The 11,667-nt window shown below is 41.1% G+C and overlaps 1 protein-coding gene across 1 annotated transcript; it reads right to left on the bottom strand.

Moving 5' to 3' along the window:
* Positions 1–779: 779 nt before the first annotated feature.
* LOC147448688 (uncharacterized) lies at positions 780–2,603 on the bottom strand. Its single transcript, XM_086522432.1, has 4 exons — positions 1,817–2,603; positions 1,491–1,777; positions 1,059–1,364; positions 780–998 (listed from the first exon to the last, which is right to left on the bottom strand). The coding sequence occupies exons 1-4, from the start codon at positions 2,601–2,603 to the stop codon at positions 780–782; spliced, it is 1,599 nt and encodes a 532-aa protein (XP_086378558.1).
* Positions 2,604–11,667: the final 9,064 nt, after the last annotated feature.

Here is an 11,667-nt window from a genome sequence, read left to right on the forward strand (position 1 = left end):
TCTCTCTCTCTCTCTCTCTCTCTCTCTCTCTCTCTCTCTCTCTCTCTCTCTCTCTCTCTCTCTCTCTCTCTCTCTCTCTCTCTCTCTCTCTCTCTCTCTCTCTCTGCTAGCGGACCGAGACACACTCTCTCTCTCTTTGTCCTCTTGTGATTGTAGACCCCATGGAATGCACGTTGTACTCTTGCCTGTTGTCCATGTTGTTTTGTAGTGCCTACAGTACACACACCAGTGACCACACTAGTTCTCAATTTATCTCTCTTGTTTTTTATGCTGATGGTCAAAGCCTTGCCAACCATCTCCGCTGTCAGCGCCACCCAACAGTGCTTGCCTTAATGATGCCATCACTCTCTTTTGTTGCGTGTCAGGCCCGCCATCGTTCTCTCTCCCCTGACACAGCATCACTCTCTCCTCACTTTCCCTTGGCATTGAGCAAGCGATAGGCAGCCAGTGCCTAAAATTGACAGGTACCCCCCAACTTTTTTTTGACGGGAAATTTCTTGGCAAAGCCTTTCATGTGACAGGCTTTAAGCAAAAACATTCTAGTCATTTGACAGACAAATTTTAGGAAAGACAGGAAACAAAAAAGTATTGACGATAAGATCCTATTCAGATCCATTATCTGTTTGAGGCAATGTTGTGCACAATACAAAAATGTAGCATTACCATTCAAACTTCCAAAAACGCAAAGGTTCGAAACGGGCTAGTCCGTACATAGATGATAGTGTCAAAACAAGAAATGTTGAATTGCAATAAATCCCAAAATCTATGTAATTTTTCAATTATGTTAATGGCATGGCTCTCCTCTTCTTTGCATTCACCCAAATCTCGAAAACATCATTCCAGTCAATCAGGGAGCTTCCACGCGCATCAATAGACAATAGCATCAAAGCATCCAAAGTATCCAATCCTAAGGCAAATCTTGAAGCATTTTTTATGAAATTTTGACGCGAGAAGCCACGTTCACATGTAGCAGTGCTTGCTGGAATGACTAGACTTACCTGCCATAAGCTCATTAGTGTAGGAAATAAGTCCCACCAAGTCTTATTTGCACTACAAACCTCCCATGCATCATGCATACTCTTGTTTCCCGCAACTCGATATAGCATTCCAACAAAATCTTCTCTCTCACTCATACATCTCCGGATGTCAACAATACTACTATCCACATTAAGCCGATTAAGTAATCTTTCCAACCATTCTTGTGTTCTCTTCTCTCTATCAATCTCATTTGATGGATAGGATGATGGACTAAATATTTTGAATGCATTAAACACTGGGAGATCCTCAAATCGTCGATTCAGAGCATCCAAAATATTTTGCACATATAACTTTGCCATAGAAATACATTCTTCAAGAGATCCAGTCTCTTTTGCACTTTCTTTGGGCGATGCATTCAAGTCCAAGTTCTCCCCATCTTCATTCTCAACATCTTGGTTCTCAACATCTTCTTCGTCACACTCACCTGTTTCCGTTGCCTTTTTTCCCTTCTTATCTTTGGAAATAGGCTTAAACTTCAATACATGGCTATGATACTTCCCACTTGCATCTACATAGACCAATTTGCCCTCTTTTGCCATTCCTAAAAAAGTTAACAAATAACTTGATCGAACACCGAAGTTATTAGCATCATTAGTAAGATATCTTCTAGTGAGCTTTTCAAACGTCAAATCAATCAAAGCACCAACATTGGTCACATCCATCTCTTGCCTTTGGAACTCTACATTAAGCTTGTTAATCTCTACAAGCACATCGGTAGAAAGATGAATCATAAATTGTACTTGAAAGATAGTAGCATACCCATATCACTTCTTTTCACAAAGTTTGCATTGTGCAAGAACAACAGGCATAATTTTGACTAGTCTTTCCATGACTTTGCCTCTTGAAAGCCATCGCACTGAGTGAATCTGTAACGCTTTCACATCCTGAATGTCATACTCACTCATGATCTTCCACAATTCTTCATGTCTCTTCCCAGACTTTCCCAACCATGAATACACTTTATTTGCAACTTTGTCAACAAAGGCGTATACATGAGGATGAGACACAAACCCATCCTTTGCTGCCAAAGCGTGCCTGTGTGCAATGCAGTGTACACCCATGATACGAGGCATATCTTTTTGAAAGCGCGCAATGAGACCTGTCTTATGACTAGTCATCACCGATGCACCGTCGGTTGCAATAGCAATGAGCTTGTTTACATCTAACTCATTGTCTTTTAAAAATTGAATCATTGCATCATAGACACCCTTTGCATTTGCATTCTCCATGGGAAGAAATTCAACATAGCAACATCTAGCACGTCCCTTCCCTTTGTTACCCACATATGTCACATAGACAATCAAGTGCTTTTCCATAGTACGATCCGTACTCTCATCAATGAGCACAGAGTAAAACGGACTTGCACACATCTCTGCCAGCATTTGCTTCTTCACATGATCCTTTATGGAAAGCATCATCTCTGTGCCAGACACTGGATTCACATACGAGCCATACTCTTCAGAAGCAGGCATATTCAGCATATGCATCTCACGAAGAAATTTGCAATGACTGGGATATTTATGCAATGGAATATCCTCACATGCACAAAAGTAAACCAACTTCATACATGTCACAATACGCATTTGCTCCAAATGAACCATTGAGTCCATACCATCAACAAGAGGACCTATACCCGTATCCTTCATACGTTTCTTGGCATTTAATAAATGCATAGAATCAGTATGATCCTTGGTGAGAGAATGGTCATGCAATGCTGAGATCATAAATGCAGTAGAACCTTCGCAAGTATACACATTGATCTTCTTACATTCCTCACAAAAAGTGCATTTAATAATCTCCTCGTTCAACATGTTCTTACATAAGTAAGCCCAAGGATGGAGAAGATTCCATTGTTGCCGCCACCTTCTCTTAGTTATCTTAACACCCTCGGACATAGCTACATCAACACCATTTGCCTTACTACCAAGACCTTCCTTTGCGCTACCACTCATATTGTCCACAGATGGATCTACATTTGATACATTTGACGCATTTTCCACATTTGTCAATGCATTTCCACCTTGGACACTACTTGTAGGTTTGATCAAAAACGCATCTAGCTTAGGCTGAGACTTTCTCTTCTTCTTTGCAAAAGAAAGAGAAGATGATCCTACTCTCTTGCTAGGCTCCTTTCCAATTTCTCTAACTCTAGCGATACGAATAACTCACCTAATCTGCAAAATTAACCATACATAGCAAACTACAAGTCACATAATGTTTCTGATTCAAAAGCATAGTGCAAGCAAAAGCCTTGAGCATTGCATAACGAATAATGATTAAAAAACTTTGCGCAAAAGCTTCCTTCGTTCGAGCACTTACAACTTGGGTATGCGATGGGTTGATGAAGAGCGTTTTCAAGATTGCTCTTAAGCTCCAAAGACTGCAAATATCCTCTCCTAGGTTCAGTAAATCAACTCGTAGCAGGACCCAGGTTCAACTCTGTAGCATTTCAAATAGCAGACAAAATGCACTGTGCATTCTCTTTAGACTCCACAAGAACCAAGCCTCAAGGCTCTTGCATACCTTCTTGCTGACTGTAGCCGCAATGTGGAAATAAGCATGTTCGTCCAGCAGTACTCAGAGTCAGCACGCAGCCCTGTCACAAGCAATGTAGCCGTGGCCTGTGCACCAATGCAGCAAGCAGCGTAACCTGCTTCCTTGAATCCCTTCGCGCGCCAGTGGCCGTGCTGAGGTGCTCTCCGTTCGGTTGCTACAGCCTGCAACTTGCAGGTCTTCAAAGCGACAGGGACCAGGGTCGCGCTCTGGTTTTTAGCAGGCTTTCAAAATTTTGATGCTACGCAGGTTTTACACGTAAGCGGGCTGCGGCAACTTTCAAGTTGCAACTTGCAAGGCCTTAAGATTTTGAGCCACCCTATCCTTTGGAGTGTCTGGACTCTGGCCTTAAGATTTTGAGCCACATGAACTTTGGGCCCTGGCCAATGGCCACTTGCAAGTTGCCATGTTCAATGTCTCTTTGAAGTCGGAAAGCGGACCAGAGTCATGACCATTCACTCATGAGTCATAGCACATATGTATTGTATTATCTATATCTACTATTATGTATATAGTATCCTTCATATACATAATACATATACTGGAAAAAATGACAGGTGATTCACAAATCAGGACTTGTCATTTGACAGCCATAAATTTTTGCTACTTGTCGTTCGACAGAAAAATTCTCTAGCTGCACTTGTCATTTGACAGGTGAATTTTTCTAGAACCTTTTTTTACAGGAAAAATGGCCCTTGACAGGAAAAACAGGTGTCAATTTTAGGCCCTGTAGGCAGCCCTTCACTCACTCGCTCTCGCTTCCTCTGTGTGTTCCGCCTACCCTCAAATTCCCTCTCTCTCCCTCCTTGTTGGCAGACCCTGTGCCCCAATCTCTCTCTCTCCTCTGTTGCGCTCTGCAAGGCCATCGACTCTCTCAATTCTCTCTCCCACTTCCTCTACTGCATGCCCGCAATCAGCCCTGACTCTGCTGCGCTGCCGCCATTGTCGCCTTTGTTGTAGGTACCCGACAGGTAAGCATATAATAGTTTAGTAACTTTTGTTTAAAGTAGTTTAGTTTATTTTATTATTATTATTATTGATTTTATTTTATTTTATTTTAAACATTAAAAAAAGAGAAAAAACATAAAAATTACCAACAATATATATATATATATACATATAATAAAACATTTTTAAAAAATACCTTTTAAAATTCACAAAAAAATAAAAAAGTCAACCGGAATTCATTAAAAATATATATATACAAAAAACTTCAACAATTCACAAAAAAATCAAAAAAATTCACAAAAAATCCATTAAAAATCCAAAATTGACCAGATAGATCACAAAAAAATCATGAAACTCATAAAAACTCTCAAAAATCCATAAAATTTAGAAAATTCATTAAAAAATCAAGAAAAATAAAAAAAATCCAAAATATCAAAAACTTCACCAAAAAATAATAAAAATAAAAGGAGAGTTGTAGAAAAAGTAGAAAAGACAAATAATAAAAAATTTCGCGAAGATAGTCACATGTCGCAAAAGCAAAGGAGTCGAAAGAGGCAAAAAAGCAAAAAAAAACAGTGTCGAGAGAGATACACACCGCAAAAACGAGAAAAAATCGCCAAAAGCATCAAAAAAAGACCGAAGCGAGCCGTTAGCCCCACTGAAATTTCAAAATTTTGATCGAAAGCAAGCAAAAAACGAACAGAGTGTAATCGAGAAATCAAAGTTGTGTTGAGACCCAACCTACCACCGACAAACTTAATTGAAACTGAATTTTCAATAAACCCCAGCTAATAGGGCATTGTTCACGCGTCGAAATTGCAATTCGGGGTTGCGATTAGCAAATTTTGCTGAAAATTGACTGAAACCAAGTTGTAAAACTCGCCCCATTTCAAATTTGACCTAGAATCATGGAAAGCCCTTGGGAACCGGGACTTAATTATTTTGGCCAAGAACATCAGTGTTCTAGCCCAATGTTGGAAAGTGTTTCTGCAATTCAATCAAGGAGATAAAAAGCTATTATGCCGACCAAACATTAGCTAGTCCAAGCAATTGCATTGCAAAGTGGGCCTAGCATCGGACGACCAGAGACACAAATCACTGTGGATTGCAGATTAAGCTATTCAAAGCACAGATTTTCATTATGTCAAAAAACTACAGTCAAGTCTGACACATTCGAGCTAGAGTTCATCAACTCTTGTGAGTCTAAAGAGCATTGAAGTGCAAAATAGCTTTGTCAAAAGCAGTCTTGTCAAACCGAAGTGAGAAAATTGATCAAGTAGCATCAGCATCTACTACGAGAGAATTTTTCAGAACAAGCTAGCATGGACTCAAATCGTACCGAGAGTTCATGTGCACGAGAAGCAGAGCTAGCTAGTAGCAATGGCAACACAGACACAAGTGCAAAAAAGAAAATTTTGCAACTATATGGCTACAGTGGAGATAAGGTTTTATATGTAGATTTAGAAGGCCAGTATTGGTCCCAATCTTCGCAACGTGGTTTTCACAGTTGCATGAACACTAGTTGCTATGACAGCACGCGAGGGCTTTGGATTTTACAGTGGACCTCGGTATTCCTCTTTGGTTGCTCTTGTTTCTTGTGTGACTTTGTGTAGAGATGAAATTAGTGGGGGGTCTGGCAGAGGTGTGCAGTTGGCATGATTAAGTGGTGCAAGATCACCAAAAATATGTCGCATGGTGGCTTGATCATCTGGATTCGATGGTTGGGGAGGCTGTTGGGCGTTTGGAGTGAGTTGCGGTGTTGGGTTATTCACTTGTGGCTTAGGATGTGGATTTGAAGCCGTAGATTTTGCATGAGGTGCTGACTGCGGATCTTTAGTGGTGTGAGTGGTTGTGGTGGTATCGATGTGCGTAGTGGTCTACTTGTGTGAATCGTCCATGTGGTGCAAGATATGAATGCGTGCTCGTTTGTGCTCGAGAGGATCTTCTAGAATGGGCAAACAAGAAATGAACTTCAAGTTGTGAGTTTTGACTTATATAGTACTTAAAATTTTCAAAAAACAACTTAAAAACTCAATAATACTAATAAAAATAAAAAAATCTCCAAATTAGATAAAACTTGACCCATTAGACCACTGATTGGGGCATCAACAAATCACTTGGCATTGTTACCATATACATGTGGTAGTGATGTGTGTGAACACACTAGGACCGCCCGGGTATTGTTTCCCTATTTAGGAGGTTTTTTTCCCCCGAGCATTGTATATACGCCCATCACTGTAGGGCTATCTATCTTTCCATTGCACACTAAGTAACACACTCTCTATTGTGTGCCTTGAGCTTCCTTCGTCTTCTCCAAGCTGTGTGTGTTTCTCTGCAACCCTAATTCCAACAATTGGTATCAGGGCAAGTTACGTCCTCCCGGGCTTAGTAGTCAACTGCCCCAGCACACACCTGCTCACTTTCTCCGATTGCAATCAGGTTTGGCAAGCGTTCGCAGGTCGATATATATTTCGGGCAAACTGGAAGAGCTCAGCTTGCTCAGATTTTTTATTCGGACTCATTTCGGCCTCCGTTTCCACTACAGGCAAGTCTGCACAGGCAATTTTTTCATGTTGTGCAGAATTTCTGTCAATGCCAATTTTTGCATAACAGGTGCCTAACAGTCTTCTAAGGTTTGTGCTATATAGCACGTCTTGTTCCCGCTCCATTTCTCCTTTTTTGGGGCAGTTTTCACATCATGTGCAGCATTTACCATGGCTGACAACAACACAGATGTCTTCAAGATGTTTGCTGCTAAGGACAGGTTGGATGGGGACAATTACCCTATGTGGGCTTATATGATGCAACAAGTTCTTGTGTCGAAGGGCGTTGTGTAGGGCATTGATGTACGTCCTAGTTCTGAGGATGTAGGCGATGTTGAGAATGTTGCAGGTCTTGCTGCAAGGATTGCTAGTATTAGAGTTGTTTTGCCTACAACAAAACAAGCTCGTTGGGATGTAAAGGATGCGCAGGCTCATGCATTGATTGTGTTGTCTGTGAAGCGCACCATTGTTCCTCACATCCGTTCAGCTAAATCTACAAAACAGGCTTGGGATATTCTAGCAGGTCTTTATGCAAGCCACAATGAGGCTAAAATTGCTTTGCTGCGTAAAGAGCTGGAGTCAAAGATTATGCATGAGGAAGATGATATAAACACTTTTCTTGCTGGTGTCAAGGATATCAATGAGCAACTTATTTCTGCAAGTGAAGTCATTTCAGACAGTTCCCTTGTGGAGATTGTTCTTGATGCCTTACTAGATTCTTACGAGACTTTTTCTAGTACTTGGAGACTTATGACCCAAGGAAATCTAGAAGTTGTCAAGTTTAATGCATTATGCACATTGTTGTTGCAAGCGTCACTTTCCAAAAAAAACAGGATTAGACAGCATGCAGTTGAATAGGCTTTTATTGCTTCTCAAAGAAAGGGTGGTAACAGCAATGCATCCACTTCTTATGGTTCTGCTGCGAGTGGAAAAACTTCGATTCCCAATGCTTCTGCTGGTAGCACTTCGTATGGCAATTTTGGTGATAAGGGCAAAAAGAAGATGCGTTGCCATTATTGTAAAGCTAATGATCACTTGATCAAGCAATGTCCTAAGTTGAAGGCAAAAGAGGCTAAGAAGAAAGAGGGTGGTTCCACTGTAAATGTTGGTTCCACTACAAATGCAGCCATTGTTGAGTCTTCTATAAAAAGAGACTGTAATGTTGATGTTGATGCAGAATGGGCTTTTAGCGCAGAGTGCACTTATAATCATGTTGTCCATGATGCATGCTTGTCAGTTGCTATAGATTCACATGTGTGGTATTTCGACAGTGGTGCTACAAAGCACATTACCTCACATCCTGAATTGTTCACCTCTCTCGAGTCTGTCTCTCATGGGAATTCAGTCACTTGTGCCAACAATGCCTCTTATCCGGTTCAGGGAGTTGAAAAGATTGTGCTTACTACTGCTAATGGCATTTCTTTCACACTTTTTTTGATGCACTTTATGTACCTGGGATCAAGAAGAATCTCTTGTCTATATCCGCACTTGCTAGACTTGGACTTGTAGTCAAATTTGTGGATGACAGATGAACAATTCATGATCTCAATTTTGGTGATGAAATTGTTGCATCTGGCCTTTTGTGCCCTGGGCTATATAAGCTCACTTTGTATGACAAGTGTGGACAAAATTTTGCAAATGTTGTTGCAGATTCAAGGGCTATTTCAGATGCACAACTTTGGCATGCACGTTTTGGTCATCTGAATTTTGCGAGTTTGCTACGTTTGCAGAAATCTGATATGGTTTCTTCTTTGCCGCCTCTTGAAGCACCTGTCAAACATGTCTGTGAAGGCTGTATTTTGGGTAAGATGCAGCGCTCTAAGTTTTCAAAGGATGGTTCAGTTCGGGTCACATGTAGGTTGCAGCTTGTGCATAGTGATGTTTGTGGACCCATGCAAACTCCGTCCTTGGGCAATTACCTATACTTTGTGACTTTCATTGATGATTACTCCAGGCATGCATGCGTATTTCCGCTTAAAGCGAAGTCCGAAGTTTTTATGTGCTTCAAACAATTTCTGGCTATGGCTGAAAATGTCTCGAAATGTACTATGGCACCCTCCGTTCCGATCGAGGGGGGGAGTATATGTCTCACGATTTTAATGCATTTCTGGCTAGTCATGGGATAAAACACCAATATACAATGCCTTATACACCTCAGAAAAATGGTGTTGCTGAGAGAGAGAAAATAGGTCACTTACGGAAATGGCACAATGTATGGTCAAAATTCAAGCTTTGCCGCATTCTTTTTGGCTTGAGGCCATCATGTGTGCCACTTATGTACTAAACAGTTATCCTACAAACGCTTTCTAGTCCATTACTCCATATGAATCATGGCATGATAGAAAGTATTCTATTGGCACATGCGTGTTTTTGGCTGTTTTGCATATTTATGGTGCCACAAACACAACACAGAAAATTGCATGATAAGGCTGCCAAATGTATTTTTGTTGGTTATAGTGCTGAAAGCAAAGGTTACAGGTTGTATCATCCACAAACAAAATGTATTCTGGTTTCACGGGATGTAGTGTTTGTGGAAGATTCTGTTCAGTCCTTGCTGTCATGTACTAGAGACAATAATGGAAGCTCACATGACATTTATGACACTTTGTTGCCTCTTTTCAGTGGTGGAAATACGAATGTAAGTTCCAATGAGGCAAATGTACATCCTATGGGGGTTTCTGAAAATGTTACAGATCGTCCTATTACTGATGCAGATGTACATGATGTACTTGATGACGAAAGGGCTGAAAATGAGCAGGCTAGAGGTATGCCAAAATGGCTGGTGCACACTTTGCGTGACAGTAAATTGGATGCACCTTTGTCTAGCCGTACTCATTCATGCTCTCGCCATTCACCTTATGCATCAAATTGTTATGATTTGGCAGTGTCTAGCTTACATGATGTTGAGGAGCCTCTGTCTTTTAATGAAGCACAGAATTCAAAAAATTGGATGGTTGCCATGCAATCAGAATATGATGCACTTATAGAAAATGACACATGGACTTTATGTGATTTGCCTCCTGGCAAAAAGGTCATTGGTACGAAGTGGGTTTACAAGTTAAAACGCAAGCCGGATGGTGAGATCGATCGCCATAAGGCTCGACTTGTTGCAAAGGGTTATGCACAGAAAAAAGGCATAGATTATGAAGAGACCTTTGCTCCCACTTGTCGTATGACTGCTGTGTGTTTTCTATGTGCATTGGCAGCTCATTTTGGTTGGGATGTACATCAATCAGACATTGTTACTGCTTGAATGGTGACATATTTGAGGAAGTTTATGTAATATAGCCTCGCGGTTTTGTAAAGAAAGGACAAGAGGAAAAAGTTTGCAAATGTAACAAGGCTTTGTATGGGTTGAAGCAATCTCCTCGTGCTTGGTATGAGAAAGCTGACACTCATTTGGTCAAACAAGGCTTTTGTAATAACAGTCCAACAGAAAGCACATTGTATGTGAAGCGTGACGGTAATGTACTTCTCATTGTGGTTCTTTATGTCGATGATTTGCTGATCACTGGACCAAATGAGAGACATATTTCTGGATTAAAGGCTGATTTGAATGCTACTTTCAAGATGAAAGATTTGGGGCTGTTGCATCATTACTTGGAATACAATTTAAGCAGTGTGATGATGGTATTGCCTTGTGTCAGAAAAGTTACATAGAGACATTGCTATGTAAGTTTGGACTTGAGGATTGCAAACCTATTGTGACTCCCATGAAAACATGTTTAAAGTTGAGTCTACATGATGCTGGCAATCCTGCTAATGTCACTCTTTACCAAACTGTTGTTGGCTACCTCATTTATGTATGCAACACGAGGCTAGATATTCAGTTTGCAGTCTTACAGGTCAGCAGATTTATGCATAGTCCAGGGTCTAAGCATTGGCAGGCTGTCAAGAGGATTTTCCGCTACTTTAGTGGAACTTTACATCTTGGCTTGTTTTATCCCAAGGAGGGATCATTGCCGCCAGACTTACATGCTTTTTTGGACTCAGATTGGGCTGATTGTTTTGACACGCAAGTGCCCACAAGTGGTTTTTGTTTCATGTTTGGCAATTCATGTATATCATGGTTGAGCAAGAAGCAACCTACTATGGCCACTTCGAGTTGTGAGGCTGAGTACAGGGCAGTCTTCACAGCTACGGTTGAGTTTGTATGGCTCAGACGCCTTATGACTGATTTGGGTGTTGGACAGGACACTACCAACACTATCTACACAGACGGTCAAAGTGCCTTGGCAGTTGCGAGGAACCCAGTTTTTCATGCTCGCACAGAGCACATTGAGCTGCATTACCACTATGTCAAGGAGAGGCTCTCAGTAGGAGAGATCAGCTTGTCTTATGTGCCAACACAAGACAACCTTGCAGATCTTTTCACAAAGGCATTGTCTCATGAGAAGCTTGAATCATTCCGCAAAGCTTTGGGCTTACTCCCCTTTGTGGTCTAATCATGTCCTCAAGGCATGGCACTTCCCTTTACTCATGTGCTAGCTCTCGTTCATCGCATCACTCCAGAGGGGATTTGGTACCATATACATGTGGTAGTGATGTGTGTGAACACATTAGGACCGCCGGGGCATTTTTTCCC

The sequence above is a fragment of the Adiantum capillus-veneris genome, chromosome 10, assembly GCF_014529385.1.
Source record: "Adiantum capillus-veneris isolate H3 chromosome 10, ASM1452938v2, whole genome shotgun sequence".
In the NCBI taxonomy this organism is placed as follows: Eukaryota; Viridiplantae; Streptophyta; class Polypodiopsida; order Polypodiales; family Pteridaceae; genus Adiantum; species Adiantum capillus-veneris.